Raw genomic sequence first — 20,223 nt, 5'->3', positions numbered from 1 at the left:
TCTATTTAGGTGCAGGAGCTCCACAATACTTTTGAGCAAATTTTCTAAAAGAGGAACAGGAGCTCAAGCAGTAGAAAACGTCAAGAACTGATTCAGATAAATAGAGTAACACTGCGTTTCCAATCACTATCATCACTCAGGTAGGTGACAGGCCTACACATGGAAGTAGCCATTTTTAGTTGCCTACCAGTAAACGACGACAGTATCCAAACCGTCTGCTCCCGTCCTCACCAGTCAGGACGAAGGAGAACGTTTCACTGGAAAATAACATAATTCACACAGGTTGGAAACTAATCATATATTGGAACGATAAAACTGCTAAGAAATGGAGTGAGTTGTGTGTTGAGAATAGAGCACTCAAACCACTGTCAGGGTTGTATTTCAAAAAACAACCTCAACCAGCCAACTTTGAAAAATGTACTCCTTGCTTTTTCTGATTTAGGTCACTGACTGTGTTTGTTGAGTCAGTTACAGCACACCTCTTTTAAGGTGATCTTATTCATCAACTAGACGTTGAGTTTTTGAATATTTAAAACAGTTGGCTGCATAGCCAGCTCATTGACCTTGCTTTGAGGAAAAATCCAACCACCCTGTTAAAATCAAACCAAATCAAATTGTATTTGTCACATACAACAGGTGTAGATAAAACAGGTGTAGAATCAATGTACTGGGTCAATGTGCGGGGGTACAGGTTAGTCAAGGTACTTCAGTTAATATGTACATTTAGATCGGGGTAAAGTGACTATGCATTGATAATAACAGAGAGTAGTAGCAGTGTAAAAAAAGGGGGGGTTAATGCAAATAGTCTGGGTAGACATTTGATTAGCTGTTCAGCAGTCTTATGGCTTGGGGGTAGAAGCTGTTAAGAGAGCTAGACTTGGACCTAAACTTGGCGGTACCGCTTGAGTGCGGTAGCAGAGAGAACAGTCTATGACTAGGGTGGCTGGAGTTTTTGGCCTTCCTCTGACACTGCCTGGTATAGAGGTCCTGGATGGCAGGAAGCTTGGCCCCAGTGATTTACTGGGCCATACGCACTACCCTCTGTATCGCCTTGCAGTCAAAGGCCGATCAGTTGCCATAAAAGGCGGTGATGCAACCAGTCACTATGCTCTCGATGATGCAGTTTCTGAGGACCCATTCTTTTCAGTCTCTGGAGGAGGAACAGGCTTTGTCGTGCCCTCTTCACGACTGTATCGGTGTGTTTGAACCATAACAGTTTGTTGGTGATGTGGACACAAAGGAAGTTGAATCTCTCAACCTGCTCCCCTACAGACCCGTCGATGAGAATGGGGGCATGCTCGGCCCTCCTTTCCCTTTGTCTTGATCATGTTGAGGGAGAGGTTGTTTTCCTGGCATCACACTGCCAGGTCTCTGACTTCCTCCCTATAGAATGTCTCATCGGGTGGTCTAAGGCACTGCATTGCAGTGCTAGCTGTGCCACTAGAGACTCTGGTTTCGAGCACAGGTTCTGTCGCAGCCGGCCGTGACTGGGAGGTCCATGGGGCGACGCACAATTGGCCTAGCGTCGTCCGGGTTAGGGAGGGTTTGGCCGGTAGGGATATCCTTGTCTAATCGTGCACTAGCGACTCCTGTGGTGGGCCGGGCGCAGTGCACGCTGACCAGGTCGCTAGGTGTACGGTGTTTCCTCCGACACATTGGTGCGGCTGGCTTCCGGGTTGGATGCGCACTGTGTTAAGAAGCAGTGCGGCTTGGTTGGGTTGTGTTTCGGAGGAAGCATGGCTCTCGACCTTCGTCTCTCCCGAGCCCATACGGGAGTTGTAGTGATGAGACAAGACAGTAACTACTAACAATTGGATACCATGAAATTGGGGAGGAAAAGGGGGTAAAAAAAGAAAAAAAGAATGTCTTATCGTTGTCGATGATCAGGCCTACCATCGTTGTGTCGTCGGCAAACTTTAATGATGGTGTTGGAGTTGTGCTTGACCACACAGTCATGGGTGAACAGGAAGCACAGGAGGGGACTAAGCATGCACCTCTGAGAGGCCCCTGTGTTGAGGATCACCGTGGCAGATATGTTGTTGCCTACCCTTACCACCTGGGGGTGACCAGTCAGGAAGTACAGGATCCAGTTGCAGTGGCAGGTGTTTAGTCCCAGGGTCCTGAGCTTAGTGATGAGCTTTGAGGGCACTATGGTGTTAAACGCTGAGCTGTAGTCAATGAACAGTATTCTCACGCAGGTGCTCCTTTTGTCCAGGTGGGAAAGGGAAGTGTGGAGTGGAATAGAGATTACATCATCTGACAATCAGTTGGGGTGGTATGCAAATTGGGGTGGGTTTCTGGGTGGGTTTCTAGGATGATGGTGTTAATGTGAGCCATGACAAGCCTTTCAAAGCTCTTCATGGCTACAGATGTGAGTGCTACAGGTTGGTATTCATTTAGGCAGATTACGTTTGTGTTCTTGGGCACAGGGACTATGGTGGTCTCTTTGAAACATGTTGGTATTACACACTCGGTCAGGGACAGGTTGAAAATGTCAGTGAAGACACTTGCCAGTTGATCAGCGCATGCTCGGAGTACACGTCCTGGTAATCCATCTGGCCCTGCAGCCTTGTGAATGTTGACCTGTTTAAAGGTCTTACTCAGGTCGGCTACGGAGAGCGTGATCCCACAGTTGTCCAGATCAGCTGGTGCCCTCATACATGCTTCAGTGTTGCTTGCCTCAAAGAGCGCCTAGAAGTAATTTAGCTCGTCTGGTAGGCTCATGTCACAGGGCAGCTCGCGGCTGAGCTTCCCTTAGTAGTTCGTAATAGTATGCAGGCCCTGCCACATCCGACGAGCGTCTGAGGCGGTGTAGTTGGGTTCAAAGCAGGAATCAGGAGGATAGAATTATGGTCAGATTTGCCAAATAGAGGGGGATAGAGAGCTTTGTATGCATCTATGTGTGGTCTACAGCTCATCATGATATACTCTACCTCAGGCGAGCAAAACCTTGAGACTTCCTTAATATTAGATTTCGTGCCCCAGCTGTAATTGAAAAATAGACACAAAATAGACCCCTTGTCTTACCAGAGGCAGTTCTGTCTTGCCGATGCACGGAAAATCCAGCCAACTGTATATTATCTACGTCGTCGGTCAGCCACAACTCGGTGAAACATAATATATTAAAGTATTTAATGTCCTGTTGGTAGGATAGTCTTGAACGGAGCTCATCCAATTTATTCTCCAATGATTGCACGTTGGCCAATAGGACGGATGGTAGAGGCGGGTTACCCACTCGCGGATGAATTCTCACAAGGCACCCGGACCTGCGTCCCCTGTATCGGCGTCTCTTCTTCAAGCGAATGACGGGGATAGCTGGTCCGGTATCAGTGTTAAATCTTTTGCGTCCGACTCACCTCCAGTTCGAGGTGAGTAATTGATGTTCTGATATCCAGAAGCTCTTTTCCGTCATAAGAGACTGTGGCAGAAACATTATGTACAAAATAAGTTACAAACGAAGCAAAAAACAACACACAAAATAACACAATTGGTTAGTTAGGAGCCCGTAAAATGGCAGCCATCTCTTCTGGCGCCATTCTGCCAATCGTTGCTTGATGTCGTTAAAACCAATAAGGCCCTACTTTGTTCTTCAGTCCTACTCTCAGGGCAGCACCCACACAAAGACAACTCCAAAGACAGCTCCAGTCTGCCTGACAGGTGTGCGTTGACCAACCCTGGCTCTCTGACAGGCAGTGTGTCAGCCAGCTCAATGTCTTTGCCCTGCAAGTGTGTGTTTGAGGGGGCTCTGTCTGTATCTAAAATGGCACCCTATTCCCTATATAGTGCACTACTTTGACCAGAGCCTTATGGTCAAACTATTTGTCGGGGCATGGACCCCAATTTGTCGGGGAATGGACTTTACAAGGTGTTGAAAGCATTCCACAGGGATGCTGGCCCATGTTGACTATAATGCTTCCCACAGTTGTGTCAAGTTTGCTGGATGTCCTTTGGGTGGTGACCCACTCAAACCAATGCGCCTGGCACCAACTACCATACCCTGTTCAAAGGCAGATCTTAAATATTTTGTCTTGCTCCTTCACACTCTGAATGCCACACACACACACAATCCATGTGTCAATTGTCTCAAGGCTTAAAAATCCTTCCTTAAACTGTCTCCTCCCCTTCATCTATACACTGATTGAAGTGGATTTAACAGGTGACATCAATAAGGGATCATAGCGTTCACCTGGATTCACCTGGTCAGTCTATGTCATGGAAAGAGCAGGTGTACTTAATGTTTTGAATGCTCAGTGTACAGGGAATAGGATCCCATTTGGGATGCAGCCTGTCTACTTGTGCTAACATTCCAATGGCCCCTGTAGGACCTATACCCTTCAAGTATATACTAGAGGAGTTTTATTATCTGTCTCCCCTCAAAAACACAATGTCACTTCTGGGAACAAAGCAGTGCTTGAGAGATTGACCTGGGTCTAGGCTGCAGGCCCAGACGGCATCCCCAGCCGCGCCCTCAGAGCATGCGCAGACCAGCTGGCCGGTGTGTTTACGGACATATTCAATCAATCCCTATACCAGTCTGCTGTTCCCACATGCTTCAAGAGGGCCACCATTGTTCCTGTTCCCAAGAAAGCTAAGGTAACTGAGTTTAACGACTACCGCCCCGTAGCACTCACTTCCGTCATCATGAAGTGCTTTGAGAGACTAGTCAAGGACCATATCACCTCCACCCTACCTGACACCCTAGACCCACTCCAATTTGCTTACCGCCCAAATAGGTCCACAGACGATGCAATCTCAACCACACTGCACACTGCCCTAACCCATCTGGACAAGAGGAATACCTATGTGAGAATGCTGTTCATCGACTACAGCTCGGCATTCAACACCATAGTACCCTCCAAGCTCGTTATCAAGCTCGAGACCCTGGGTCTCGACCCCGCCCTGTGCAACTGGGTACTGGACTTCCTGACGGGCCGCCCCCAGGTGGTGAGGGTAGGCAACAACATCTCCACCCCACTGATCCTCAACACTGGGGCCCCACAAGGGTGCGTTCTGAGCCCTCTCCTATACTCCCTGTTCACCCACGACTGCGTGGCCACGCAGCAGCGCCTCTTCAACCTCAGGAGGCTGAAGAAATTTGGCTTGTCACCAAAAGCACTCACAAACTTCTACAGATGCACAATCGAGAGCATCCTGGCGGGCTGTATCACCGCCTGGTACGGCAACTGCTCCGCCCACAACCGTAAGGCTCTCCAGAGGGTAGTGAGGTCTGCACAACGCACCACCGGGGGCAAACTACAAGACAGTACATATTCTTTATCCCCTTACACTGTGTATAAGACAGTAGTTTTGGAATTGTTAGTTAGATTACTTGTTGGTTATTACTGCATTGTCGGAACTAGAAGCACAAGCATTTCGCTACACTCGCATTAACATCTGCTAACCATGTGTATGTGACAAATACAAGTTGATTTGATTTGATTTGATTTTGATTTATTGGGTAAAGAAGAAGTGACTGGTGCTCTCCTAATACGAGGAGCAAGGGGCTAAAACACACGATTAGCAGCTCACTAGCCTACCATTCATAATTTGTCAAGACCTTATTTATGGGTTGAGTTCGTGTGTGTTTTTGTGTCAGACCTGGGGAAGTTGTCAACGGGGGCCCAGTCCCTAGCGTCAGGGAAACAGAACTGGGGGATGACCTTCAGTTGGTCCTCTGTTTCTCGCATGAACTTGAAGCTTCTCTCCAGCTGACACAGAGAGAATAACAGGTCAGCTGCAATACCACATCTGATATTATCTCACACACAAACTCTAGACAGAGAGCACACACAATTTAACACAACTACAGAGATGCATGTGTAAAACCCACAAAGACACATTCTGGTCTGGTAGGTCACATACAAAAACACCAGACACTTACTTGTGTTTTATACATCATTTTTTCGCTGATTATATGGCCAGTGCATATCCAGTTGGTTGAGGACTAAGTGTCAGCTCTGCCTACCTTCAGGGGGAACTGCTGAGTGACCTCTGGTAGGTAAGGAGCTCCAGCCTTGGTCTTATGGAGGGCCACCACTATGAAGTACTCAAACAGCTTCCTTTCCTGTAGGTCCATCAGGTCCCTCTCCAGTGTCCGGTACCGCCCCGTCTGCCTCAACATGGACTGCACTGACGACAGACGCTGGCTGTGAACTGAAACAACAACATACACTTTAACCAAAGGAAGGACATCCTCCAGACAATAATGCCCCCTCTACAAAGGAAACCTATACACGTTTGTTTTACTATCCTTGTGAGGACCAAACAATTGATTCACATTTAAAATCCTATTTTCCCTAACCCCTAACCCTAACCATTAACCTAACCTTAACCTTAACCCCACACCCATAACTCTAACTCCTAACCTTAACCCTAAACCTAACCCATAAGCCTAAAATAGTAACTTTCTTTGTGGGGACCGGCGAAATGTCCCCACATGTCTAAATGTTCCTTGTTTTAATATCCTTGTGAGGACTTCTGTTCCCCACAAGGATAGTAAAACCAAAAACACACACAGATATTTGAGATCTCCTCACCTTTCAATTTCTCCTCTGTGTCACTCTCCGACTCACTGTTCTCATCTGTCACTGCATCAAAGACAGAAAAAGAGTGAGATACAGCTCTTGTTAACTTGAGGCCCCCCTTGATGTTCCTGGAAGGTCTCCCCCAGCCTCACCTCTCCCTGAGTTGGACTCAGTAGACTGAGACACCCTCTTCATGCGTTTCTTCCCTCTCCTTGCTTCAAAGATGCTGTTGATCTTCAGCACCATCTGCATTGAGGAGAAGCAGGACAACAACAGTCAGCAACCTTAGCTTCTCAGAACTACCCACTCACTACATAATTAACCTGGAACTGGGTGCCAGGCTAGTTCTGCTTTATTAGCCAACTCGTTTGTCATTACCAGGCGAAAAAAGGCAATTACGGAGGCATTGTTGGCAGAGGCATTAGCAGACTGGCAGCCAGACTGGCAGGAACCACATAATGCCATTCAGAGCTTTTGGGAGGCATTCTCTCTAGAGGAAATATATTATCAAAAGAAATCTTCTTAACTGTCTGTCTCCTGTCTAACCACATCATTTTAACTGTCTCTGTCCTTCTGCACTAGATTGGGACATATGAGTGTAGTAGACTGCCTGGAAATCAATGGGAATGGGAGGAAGTTTCAGTAGCCTAGTATCCCCCTCCTTTACCCTGGGGATCTTCCTGCGCCTGCGGTTGTAAGGGTCTCCTGAGAGGTTTGGGGTGTCGTCAGGGCTACTGGGGGTGGAGGGGGGGCTGATTCGAGAGGGTGAGGAAATGCCGGTGTCCCGGTTGGCCTTGCGCGGGTCCAGGAGCTTGAAGCTGCGACGTTCTGAGTTCTGCCTGAAGAAAACTGGCTTTGAGGAGAGCTGGTGGGAGATAGAGGAGGAAGAGCAGGAGATATAGGGGGAGGGGGAGGAGATGTGTGTCAATATGTATGTTTGTTCACTTCTCTTTAAATTGTATAGTGGGCCTTTATTGCCTTTGAAGATTAGTTCACAATCTAATCACTATAAGAGGTTGATCACTATGCTGTAACCACATTCACTATACGTAAAATGCACATTACTAGCAAGGAGAATTCATTCTAGTGTATTGTCTTATGTACCTTGGTTGGTGTGTCGGGGACTGGGCATGACGGGGAGGAGATGGGTAAAGAGCACTTGTTTCCAAGGCAACTTTTCTCCAACTCTATATCTTCGTAAGGGTTCTCCTTTGACGGAGGGTCTATAGAGGAATCAGAACAGAAAGCATCCCATTAACACACAGCAACTGTCACCTCCATTCTACACTCAGCGACACACTGTGATCCTACCGAACCACGGTTCTAATGTCCAACGTTAGTCATTTGACGGCGACCTTCTCAAATGAGTGCTCTAATTCATTTATGGTTTATGTTTTGGTTGTTTGCTCCAGATTTGCGTATGTACAGACCTGCCAGCAGCAGTGCTTGCTTGCAACCAAGCTAATATTTCACCAAGATAAACTACATTAGTATCTGACTGATCCTACCAGTAACTCTAAACATGGCTGTGTGTGCAGATAAGATTAAGGCAGGGACAGAGAGGCCCATTTTCCAGAGCCAGGGCTCATCTCTTCTCCCCTGTCGATTCATCCACCAGATGGACCTGTTGGAGGAGGGCATCAGACAGGGACCGCGACAGCCAGTTCCTCTCCTCTCCTCCCCTCTCAGAAAATCAAGGAATCAGCTAGATCAATGGCTGTTTCAAGTGACTAATATCACTGACTGACTATACTATTCAAAGTCTGTGCTACTGAGATTTAACTTAGTGAGAGTTATTGCTCTCTTTATCTGAAACAGCAGACTGGAGTTGTGTAGAGTTGTTAAGAGTATGTGTGGTGTAGACTATAGACAGCCCTATGAGAATACACTCAGACCTAGCCCAGTTATCGTAATGCACTGTCCCGCCTTTGTCTCTCTCTCTCTGTAGCTCCAGCTTTAGCTCTTTCTCCAGTTGGCACTTATGAGTTACTTAACCCATGGGCAGCTGGGGGTTCGGTGGACCATGTCGGAGAATTCACTCTAAGTACTACACTGTGACACTGTAAGAAACGACAGACTAAGTATAGGCATCATCTAAATGCAATTAAAAACACCATTTGATTGTTATGGTTAAGCCCTACATCACTGACCTGAATATACCTTACATGTAACAAGCAATCCTCATAACACAACAGTGTGAGTGATGAAAACCATAGAAATATGGATCATGTTGCTAAAAATGCCCCGGGGGACTAAGTCACGCAAATATGCCCCCCACAGCAGCCTCAGAGACAATCACACAGCAGACCAGCTCACCTAAGACCTCACAAAACATGGAAAAGGCAGAAGGTGGGGTTAGTATAACAGAGAAAACAATAACGCAGGAACGTAGGTAAGAGCAGCTGCCATTACTAATAACAATTCTGAAGCAGCGTGCCTCTTCTAAATTAAAAAGCTACAGAAACACAGAAAGAACACGCACAAAAGAAAACATAACCTTAGTTACACCTGGGTCATGTTCAGTAGGTAGAAAACATTTTGGTACAGAGTGAAATGGGGAGGTACTACCTAAACATGTCCAATAAAAACACAGCTTTTTTGTTTTTCACTGCAAAGCGTTTTGCTACGGTGTACCCTACTGAACATGACCTCGAACTCTGTGGCAGTGACTTTTCTCTGAACTCTTTGAGCAGAGGGGCCCATGGCCCAAGTCAACCCTTACAGAGGGCTTCCACTGTTCTACTGTGTTAGGAACATATAGGAATACCAGCATATGTGGTCCATGCAGGAAACCCACAGCTATGGTGTTGCAAACCAACCAACAGCTCCAACCAACTGAGCCATCAAGCCCATGTCATACAAACATATATTTAAGACCAGAGTGTGTTACCTAGGATATCCTCGTAGACGTTCTCCTCTGATAAAGTGCGTGTGAGGCCAAGTCGTGACTGAGCGTACCAGTCCACCCTGCTGCTCTCTGACGACGACTGCAGCAGATCCTCAAACTCATAGGACTTCCTGTAGGAGAGACAGACACACACACACACACACACACACACACACACACACACACACACACACACACACACACACACACACACACACACACACACACACACACACACACACACACACACACACACACACACACACACACACACACACACACAGATCAACTTCCCAGGTGGGAAATATATAATTGTGTAAGCGTGAGTCATTATCTCTGGTCCTCTGTAACTCAGTTGGTAGAGCATGCTGCTTGTATAGCCAGGGAGGTGGGTTTGATTCCCGGGACCACCCATATGTGCTCCACCAGTAAGTATGCATGACTGTAAGTTGCTCTGGATAAAAGCATCTGCTAAACGGCTTATATTATTATTATTCATAATATTTTACTATAAGGGTCACAAATAATGCAGGTTGACGTTTATTGCCATGAGTGTTGTCCTGGATGCAGAACTGAGCGATTTCCCCTTGGATAGGCCAGTTGCAAAGTCAAAATTGGCAATAATATAGAAATGAATAAAAACAAAAATAAGCTTTTTGGTCTTAATTTAAGGTTAGGGTTAGCAGTGTTAAGGTTAGGGTTGGGTTTAAAATCAGATTGTATGGTTTTGTGGCTGTGCCAGCTGGTGACCACACTGCAGAACTGCCTTCGGAACACAACTCATGAAGAAAAAGGCTAACCTGCACAAATAATCTGGCTATGGCTCAACTGTATTAGCTCGTGGTGAAAAAACGCAAGATCAACTGTTTGCATATTTTCTCTCTACTTCTGGGACCTGGGTAAGAGCTAAGAAAGACACCCATTTCTGTCTCGAACAAATACCCATCTATGTCGATGGAAAAGGTGTGTTGTGTGTGCCTGCATGTGCTCTGTGTGCCTGCCTGCGCATGCGTGTGTTGTGTGAGACAGACAGACAGACAGACGGACGGACGGACGGACGGACGGACGGACGGACGGACGGACGGACGCACGGACGCACGCACGCTTCTCTTGGACAGCTCTGAATCCTCTGTGTGTTCTCCAGAGCTGCCTAACAGTCTGGCCCAGTGGGGAAACAGACAGCATCTCTTCCAATAGTCCAGCTATTGAACTGTAAAACTCCTAGAGAAAGACTAAGGCTGCACCCAACATGACACCCTATTCCCTGTATAGTGCACTACTTTTAACCAGAGTCCCAAATAGGCTCTGGTCAAAAGTAGTGCACTATTTAGGGAATAGGGTGCCATTTTGCCACACACTGACTGAGGTTGACTTCACAAAGGTTTTTGAAAATACAGACCTCAGCAGTGTGAAGCCTCCACATATGGTTTGGAATGTTACACAGACAGACTTGGGCTAACAATAATGCAGTCTACTGAAGAAATCAATTGAAACATTTGAATCCACATTTGTACTTTCGTTGGATACTTGAAAACATGTATTGTGTTTTTAGAAGCCTTTTGTTTTTGCAGGTTGAGTTTATTGGGATGAATGATTTCCACTAGATAGGCCATCCATAAAGTCAGGATTGACAATGTTTTATCAACATTCCTGTGGCCGATACATAAGCTTATTAAATATCGGTGATACTATCAAGAGCAGTGTGCGGTTTCCTTTTTCCTTCACAAAATTCCTGAAAACTTGTTGTCTTTAATTTGACATATAGGGTTAGTATTAAGGTTAGCATTGTGGTTAAAGTTAGGGTTTAGGTTAGGGTTAGGTTTCAAATCAGATTTTATGACTTTGTGGCTGTGCCAGCTAGTGACTACCTTTCACAGCTGCCTCCAATATATGAGTCATCCCAATAAATGCCAACATCCGCCTTTAGTGTCTCTTGTAGGACAGTTTAAGAACACACATTACACACGGACACTTCATGGCTAGCTGCTCATAGTTGAAAATGGAAGGTACTCTAACGCAATGCTATGATAGAGCCATAGAATTACTCAAACATAAGCCATTGATATTCCAAGGGCCACTCTACCACAGACACACAATGTAATATGTTATTGTTTCCTGCCAGGAGACTCGTGGCATGGTTCAGTGGTCCATGTGTACATTCCACAGTTCCAACCAATGACCTCATCCTCTAGAATGATGAGTAGAATGAGGATGACATCATCACCCCCTCCTCTGACTCATTGCAGATGTGCAGAATGAGAAGCTAAACTGGATGAGAGGATAAAGTATGTGGGGTTGGGGAAAAACATGTACGGGCAAAGATGTCACTAAGAACTTTGTCAGAGTTTACATAAAATGCTGTACGGATAGAAAATACTGTACCACCGACCTTTTGCTGTGTAGCAATGAATTAATCTGAATCTGAGGGTGCTGTATTCCCTCCCATTTCGGTCTCATTTCATCTCTATCTGGTCTCTTACCTATTGCTGCTGTCTCTGGTTCTCTCTGCCCAGGGTCTCCTGCAGACTCCTGGAGGCGGGCAGGTGGGTAGGGGAGGCGGGGGGATGGAGGGCAGAGGGGGCAGGTTACGTCTCCCCTTTCCAAGGCCCAGGCCTGAAGCGGGGGTGCTGGGTGGGGTGTGGTGCTGGAAGGTGCGCTGGGGTTTGGGTAAGGGGTTGATGGAGGGACTGGCAGCACCAGGCTCAGTGTACACGTTCTCAGGGTCACCTGACCTCCGCTGGCGCGTTGACCCCGCAACTTCCAGCGTCCCAAATATGGGCTCGTTCCCCTTCCTCTCCGCCCCCTCCTGCTCCTCCTGGGAAGGGGGGCAGAAATAGTTCCCAGGCAACACCAAGGAGGGCTTGGTGGAACCCTCTTTCATTGCCTGCTCCAGTTTCTTAATGTGAGTCAAAACAGACTTCTTGTCCTTAGCTGTCTCAGTGGATTTACTACTGCCTCTGAGGGGTCCTCTATCCAGTATCACCTCTCTGTCCCTGGTAGTGGGGCCCTCAGGAGACTTAGGCCGTAAATCCCCCAGCTTTCCTGAGTTCTCCTTCCCAGAGTCCTGCCTATTCCAGCTGGCCAACCACTTATTGTCGGACCTGTGGACCTCTGAGGTATTGGTGGTCTCCTTCTTTCGCACAGTCTCTGGTTCCTTCTGCGCTGTGTTCAGCGGGCATAGACCACTTCCAACTACAGGAGAGGTAGAAGAGGTAGGGGCGGTCTCCTTCTTTCCCTCCCATTGGGAGATCTTGTCCCGGATGCTGGCGCTGGTCTTCAGACCCGCCGGGGTCTTGTTGAGTTTGCTACAGCCGCCCAATCCATTCTCCATGGTGGTACGGGGGTCCGAGGTGGTTCTTTTGTGAGTGAGCATTGTGTCAATGGTGCCTGGTCCGTCCAGAGAGGAAACGAGGGGAGAGAGGGGCCGCTTGGAGGTGTCCCTGTCACCGCACACCACGTCTGGCCGCTGGGGGACCACAGACTGAGCCTCAACCTTCAAGCCGCAGCACTGGAGCCTACACACACACACACGCACACACACATTAGAGAAAGCAGTGCCAAACCCTTCCTGGTCAAAATAACTGTGAGCACCACACTATTTATCATATGAGTGGACATATAATTACTGAGCATGGTTAAATGCACACAAGAATACAATTGTGGATAGTCAGATTAATATAAGTTTGTTTAAAACGTTTACATGCTTTGCAAAAACGATTTCCCTAATAATCCTGTTTACATGGACACATCTGCTATCAGAAATGTTGATAAATGTAGAAAATCACCAATTAAAATAAACGTTCTACCAAAATGACCATAACATTTTTTCTTAGCCTATTTGATTCTGAGGTCAGACATATAACGTTTGTATGTGAAAACTATGATGCAAACTTTCAGTTTTTCCCAAACTGACTGCAAATAAGAGGCTGCTGGTACAGATCAAGTCCTCTGCTGGAACACATTTATGCTGTTTACGTGTCCTAATATTTCAAAAGACTGCTCAGAAAACCAGGTGTTTTAACCGGCGTATGCTCACTTTCATTTTGACCTTAATGCCGACTAAGATAAGCAGAGTAAGGTATTTACAGGACTATTTCCATACTCGGCCTACTGCCCTAATCAGTTTAATATCGAATTATTAGTGTGCATGACAGCTTTCAGAAGGACATATATTTGAGTACAAAAAGCATTGTAGTTATTGACATCTCCTAATTCTGGATATCCACATAATATCTCTGTCATAACCCTCTAGCCACGTCAGATACAAAACAAGTTGATTTTATGGAGTAAATGAGTAGGAATTCTCATAAAACAACAACCCCCAGTAGAACCCAATTTGTGTCATTTCGGCATGATGACTGGGTGCTGACAGTTTGAACTCAAGGTTTTAGGTCAAAGTTTACAAGCAGCACAGCCATTTCTGGGAGGATGAAAGTGTACACAGTAAATGGAGAGGCTGGGGTAGAGACATGCATTTTGTCTAAACTAAAGCTGAACCACTAACTGACTCCATCTTGGATCAAAGCCAGTTCAAATGATTTGGCTTTAAAACAAACGGAGGAAACGTGGCCTCTGACTGCAACTTCTGATGATATCGCATTATTGTATGTATGAAATTGAAAAGTCCTGCAATTTTGAGGGAAACTTAAAGGAAACGGACTGTTCAATCGAGTACATGCTTAACTGAACGAACGACAAAGATGGAATGCAATATGTCATTTTTGGGGGAAAGGAGTTCCAATGACGGAAGCTTAAGGTAGCTGGTGGTGGATAGTTGCAAATAATTGTTGATGAAAAACGGCAAATGAGAGAATAAGGGTAAGTTGACAGTTCCACACATGGCTAATAGGAAAGAGGAGAAGAAACAGGAAGCTATGCTGCTGATGATGATTTGTTTGTATTACTGGATGAAGTTAGACAAGTATTTCGACCAGCCTTCCTGATAAAACGTACACTACATTACAAATTCCCTTCAACTCCCTTACATTTGAATGATAAATGGTGTTGAAATATTATAAAATTACGATTATGAACAACAAGGATGAGTGACTGATTTTTGGGGCGACAGATTCTCATTGTTTTATTAGTAGTTTGCTTTCTCTGCCTTCAGTTGAGGCTATAGTTTTTATGAAGCATGGAGCAGCAGAGGGGGGAAACTAAGTCAATCTGCAAAGCCAAGAAAAAGAGAAAGAGAGTGCGAGGGGAGGGGAGGGGAGGAAAGGAGAGGAGGGTGGAAGAGCAACAGACGGAGGGAGGGGGGATCAATAGTGTTCTCTTCTTCTTGGCAGGGAAATGGCCAGTTTCATAAAGAGAGCCTGGCTAAGAGCAGGGAACTATATGGGAAGACTTCCTCTCACCCACAGACAAGGAGGGGTGGGGAGGGGGACGGTGGAGCAACAGAGGACGGGGAGACAGAGGAGGAGACAAGGGGAACAGGTTCAACTGGGTGAAGAGGAGTTGCATGAGAGGGAAAAATTGATCTCTGTTGATTGGACTTTTCTGATATTTTGGTATTTCTTTAAGCTGTGCCATCCATGGCTTAGGGCTTCACCAGCACTAGCGACAGCAGGGTGCCCAGTAACAGTATCCAGCTGTCAGATGGAAACCTTTGCCCTGCTGCCCTTCCATTGTTGGAACACCACATGGGACAGTCTGACTGGCACTGTTGGCCTCAGATGGTTTCTAAGGGGTTCCATGGAGTGGATTGTAAAATGTATACAGGAAGTAGTAATGCAATACATACCCGTTGACTGATTGGTAGATACAGTTGTCAGTGTTGGTACAGAGCAGCAGGGCCCTCCCACCAGTCATTGTGCTAGCAGCTGGCATCCTGCAATGACACAGAGAGAGAGAGAGATACAGACAGACCGACACAGTCCAGTTAGCAGAGTTGGACTGCTAGTTAAGGATCATATCACCTCCACCTTATCCGACACCCTAGACCCACTACAATTTGCATACCACCCTAACTGATCCATGGAGGACGCAATCACCATTGCGCTGAACACTGCCCTATCCCATCGGGACAATATAAATACTTATGTAAGAATGCTGTTCATCGACTATAGCTCAGCCTTCAACACCATAGTGTCCTCCAAGATCATCACTAAGCTCAGGACCCTAGGTCTGAACCCCGCCCTGTGCAACTGGGTCCTGGACTTCCTGATGGGCCGACCCCAGGTGGTGAAGGTAGGCAACACCACCTCTGCCATGCTGATCCTCAACACTCAGCACCCTCGCAAGTCTCAAACTCAATCAGCAACTTTGCGGTCGACACAACAGTGGTAGGCCTGATTGCCAACAATGTTCCAGGTAAATAATCTCTCCTTCAACGTCAACAAAATGAAGGAGCTGATCGTTGACTACAGGAGACAGCAGAGAGAGAACGCCCCCTTCCACATCAATGTGGCCGCAGTGGAGAGGGTGAAAAGCTTCAAGTTCCTTGGCGTGTACGACAGTGTGGTGAAGAAGGCGCAACAGCGGCTTGGTCCCTACGACCTCACAAACTTCTACAGATGCACCATTGAGAGCATCCTGTCGGGCTGTATCACCGCCTGGTAGGGCAATTGCAACCGCAGGTCTCTCTAGAGTGTCGTGCAGTCAGCCCAACGAATCACCGGGGGCACACTGCCTGCCCTCCAGGACATCATCAGCACCCAGTGTCACAGGAAGGCAAAAAATATAATCAAGGACCTCAGCCACCCGAGCCAGGTCCTGTTCACCCTGCTACCATCTAGAAGGTGGAGACAGTACAGGTGCATCAAAGCTGGAACCAAGAGACTGAGAAGCAGCTTCTATATCCAGGCCATCAGACCATTAAACAGTCACCACTAGCCGGCCTCCAGCCAGTACCCTGTCCTGATCCCAAGACACTATTCTAGCCGGCTACCACCCGGTACTCTCAGAAAATATTCAGACCCCTTGACTTTTTCCACATTTTGTTATGTTACAGCCTTATTCTAAAATTGATTAAACTTTTTTTTTTTAAATATCAATCTAAACACAATACCCCATAATGACAAAGTGAAAATAGGATTTTTGCACATTATTAAAAATAAAAACATAAACATCTTATTATTCAGACCCTTTGCTATGAGCTCAGGTGCATCCGGTTTCCATTGATCATCCTTGAGATGCTTCTATATCTTGATTGGAGTGCACATGTGGTAAATTCTTTTGACTGGACATGAATTGGAAAGGCACACAACTGTCTATAGTTGACAGCACATGTCAGAGCAAAAACCAAGCCGTGACGTCAAAGGAATTGTCCGTAGAGCTCCGAGACAGGTTTGTGTCGAGGCACAGATCTAGGGAATGGTACCAAACCATTTCTGCAGCATTGAAGGTCCCCAAGAACATAGTGGCCTCCATCATTCTTAAACGGAGGGATTGTAACCACCAAGACTCTTCCTAGAGTTGGCCACCCGGCCAAACTGAGCAATCGTGGTAGATGGGCCTTGGTTAGGGAGGTGACCAAGAACCCAATGGTCACTCTGACAGAGATCCAGAGTTCCTCTGTGGAGATGGGAGAACCTTCCAGAAGAACAAACATCTCTGCAACAGTCCACCAATCATACCTTTATGGTAGAGTGGCCAGACGGAAGCCACTCCTCAGTAAAAGGCACATGACAGCCCACTTGGAGTTGGAAAAAGACACCTAAAAGACTCAGACCATGAGAAACAAGAAGCATGGTGGTGGCAGCATTATCTTCTCTTGGGTAGGGGGCAGTATTTTGAAGTTTGGATGACAAACATGCCCAAAGTAAACTGCCTGTTACTCAGGCCCAGAAGCTAGCATATGTACCGAATAAAGGGTCTGAATACTTATGTAAATGTGATATTTCATTTTTTAATTTTTTTTTTTTTTTAAATATATATTTTTTTGCTTTGTCATTATGGGGAATTGTGTGTAAATTGATGAGGGATAAAACAATACATATTTTCGAATAAAGGTGTAATGCAACAACATGTGGAAAAAGTCAGAACACTTCCCAAATGCATTGTACATAGAGTCATTGAACACTGGTCACTTTAATAATGTTTTCATGCTGTTTTACCCACTTCATATTTACATTTACATTTAATATTTACAGTATATACTGTATTCTAATCAGTAGGCTAATTTGGATTTTCCAAGTTCTTATGCTGCTGGTGGTCATTAGTAGCCTACCAAACTAACTGCCTGGTACGCAGCACTCTATTGTCCCTATCATCACCCTGCCATCAATGAAAATGTAAGAGGAATTGTAATCAAACACTTCATGAGAGCCCATGAGGTCATGTTGCGCAACCTTTCTATAGGCTAACATTTATATGTGCATGAGAAAACTATGTTTTTTTAAATAGGAGGATCCCATCAGGTTTCTATAGTCTAGGCCAACTATATTTATTTCTCAACTTTCCTAATATTAAGCACATTGCTTCTCTTTAAAACAGGAGTATAGCCTAGATGGCTGGCATGAAAATGAACCACAAGAAAAGCATCCTCCATTCGCTGTATTGTTTTATCCTGTCCCTGTTTGGAGACAGGTGCATGATAATGGTCCATTCTAAATGAAACACATTTCACACAAATATTATTCAGCATATGTAAAGACAAGATTAAATCAACAACGGTCTGATGGGTGACAATATTAGCCTATCACTTGAGATGTATATATTATCACTTGTGAATGACGCCCAGCTTGTGTGCAGTAAGGCAAGAAACAGTGCATGGCTTTTTTATGCAAAATTTTTCAAATCATTGTCGAACACCTCATGTAGCCTAGGCCACAGGCCAATATGTTTTTGATAAGGTCTATATCACAACTAACCGCTGTACAACGGTCCTAGAGCCTAACTGGCATACATACGCAGCTCATTTGCGGTCACTTAAGAATAGTGTTTTGACGCTCATTAATTGCCTTTTACAACATTTGCGCTTATAGGCTACTAGTGTGTGCGCATTGCTACGCTTATAATGTGAGCTTGAAGATTTAAAAAAATAATAACCTGCAGATATTGTACAATCCAGGTGTGCAAAGCTCTTAGAGACTTACCCATAAAGACTGTAATCGCTGCCAAAGGTGATTCTAACATGTATTGACTCAGGGTTGTGAATACTTATGTAAATGAGATGTTTCTGTATTTCTGTATTTCATTTTCAATACATTTGTCAAAATGTCTAAAAACATGTTTTCAGTTTGAATTCAGGCTGTAACACAACAAAATTTGGAATAAGTCAAGGGGTATGAATACTTTCTGAAAGCACTTGTATACATATTTATAGACTCATTCTGATATTTCTTAATTTTTGGTATTTGGCTAATTGTTTTGTATTGTTAGGTATACTGCACTGTTTGAGGTAGATGCATAAGCATTTCTCTGCACCTGCGATTACAATCAGCAAAATATGTATACACGACCAATAAAATTGTATTTTATTTTATTGCTATTGATCTGTTAAATAACAGAGTGTTGTGGATGACCTGTATGCTCCCCATGAGTACCTTAAAATATGATTTTATGTCAAGTCAGTCAAAGAATTGGCCTGTCACCCAGAGACTAGTCTTGCATAGATATACCTCCAAATCACGTTGTTGTCACGCTTCCTTTGAGACATAAGTAAATACTAAGAGTCATACAGAATAATGGGGTGTATACTGGTTTTAGGCCTCTAGCTTATTTCTGAGAGCCGTGAAACTCCCCTAATCCCAGACTGCAGAGGAACAGACCTCACGGGTTCTGAGGCATCTCCCCAAACTGCAGTTCCTAGATTCCTACTTGATTAGTAATTGGAGGATACACTTGAAAATAAAGATGTAAATGATGTTGAACCTGCCGGAGTAAACAAAAGAGACGACTCTGAGTCCATCTGGCACACAGAAGGAAACATTTGGAAAATACTGGAAATTCCCCCATGTACTGTAATGCAGTTAAGGCCAATTAAGAAACCGTCAGCAACATTCCAACCCAGAAGAAGGGTAATTCAGTTCAACTTGACAGGAACGTTGTTGACTTGATAACCTACTGTATCACACAATCTATCCTCTTCACTGACTACATCTCCAAAATCTCTCAAGCAAGGACCTGAACTGTTTTTAACAGAGGTCCTGACCCGTATTGTTTTAGCTTGTTACCCCTCCATCCAAAAAACAGTGCCAAGGTTAGTGTGAAAGACATGCTGAGCCAGTTTGAAATTATTACTTGGTCCATTAGTCAAAGCATGAAGCCAGGTCTTGTTGGGCCGTAACCACACAAGTCCCTCATCTCACAGTTACTATGCTCCCAGTCCCAATGCAGACGGGGGATGTGTCGTAAACGGCAGCATATTCCCTATATAGTGCACTAGTTTTGACCAGAGCCCTATGGGTCCTGATCAACAGTAGAGCATTACATAGGGAATTGCGAATAGGGTGCTATTTGGGACCTGGCCAAAGCAGAGCACTCAACAACTAGGCCCATAAACGCTGATAAAGCGACCTGGCTTGAATTTGGCCCCAGGTCTCGGCCCCTGATTTGACCCAGGTGTTAACATGGCAGGGGACGAGTCTGGGCAAACGCCTGTTAGCACTTTGTCTTCCTGTCTGGTGTGAGTAAACGCTGACAGACAGAGACAGACAGACAGGCGGGTAGACGGACAGACAGACAGCTGGACGGACAGACACGCACGCATGTCACTCACACACACACACACACGTAGCTGGAAAAACAGCGTCCAACAGATAGGGGATTGTGCGTGTGTGTGTGTGTGTGTGTGTGTGTGTGTGTGTGTGTGTGTGTGTGTGTGTGTGTGTGTGTGTGTGTGTGTGTGTGTGTGTGTGTGTGTGTGTG

The 20,223-nt window shown here is 45.6% G+C and overlaps 1 protein-coding gene across 1 annotated transcript in view; it reads right to left on the bottom strand.

Moving 5' to 3' along the window:
* si:dkey-82f1.1 (DENN domain-containing protein 2A) overlaps positions 1-20,223 on the bottom strand; it is a 58,792-nt gene that overhangs the window by 13,222 nt on the left and 25,347 nt on the right. The window contains exons 2-11 of the mRNA XM_052480559.1: positions 15,155-15,241; positions 11,892-12,926; positions 9,415-9,542; positions 7,629-7,747; positions 7,192-7,389; positions 6,677-6,770; positions 6,537-6,587; positions 5,966-6,153; positions 5,599-5,708; positions 188-257 (exon numbers count right to left, since the gene is read on the bottom strand). Of these exons, the coding sequence (XP_052336519.1) occupies positions 188-257; positions 5,599-5,708; positions 5,966-6,153; positions 6,537-6,587; positions 6,677-6,770; positions 7,192-7,389; positions 7,629-7,747; positions 9,415-9,542; positions 11,892-12,926; positions 15,155-15,240 (2,079 nt within the window). The 5' untranslated portion in view covers position 15,241. The remainder of the gene's footprint in view (positions 1-187; positions 258-5,598; positions 5,709-5,965; positions 6,154-6,536; positions 6,588-6,676; positions 6,771-7,191; positions 7,390-7,628; positions 7,748-9,414; positions 9,543-11,891; positions 12,927-15,154; positions 15,242-20,223) is intronic.

This window comes from Oncorhynchus keta, chromosome 26 (genome assembly GCF_023373465.1).
Source record: "Oncorhynchus keta strain PuntledgeMale-10-30-2019 chromosome 26, Oket_V2, whole genome shotgun sequence".
Taxonomy (NCBI): domain Eukaryota; kingdom Metazoa; phylum Chordata; class Actinopteri; order Salmoniformes; family Salmonidae; genus Oncorhynchus; species Oncorhynchus keta.
This window is presented reverse-complemented; position numbering and strand designations above follow the sequence as displayed.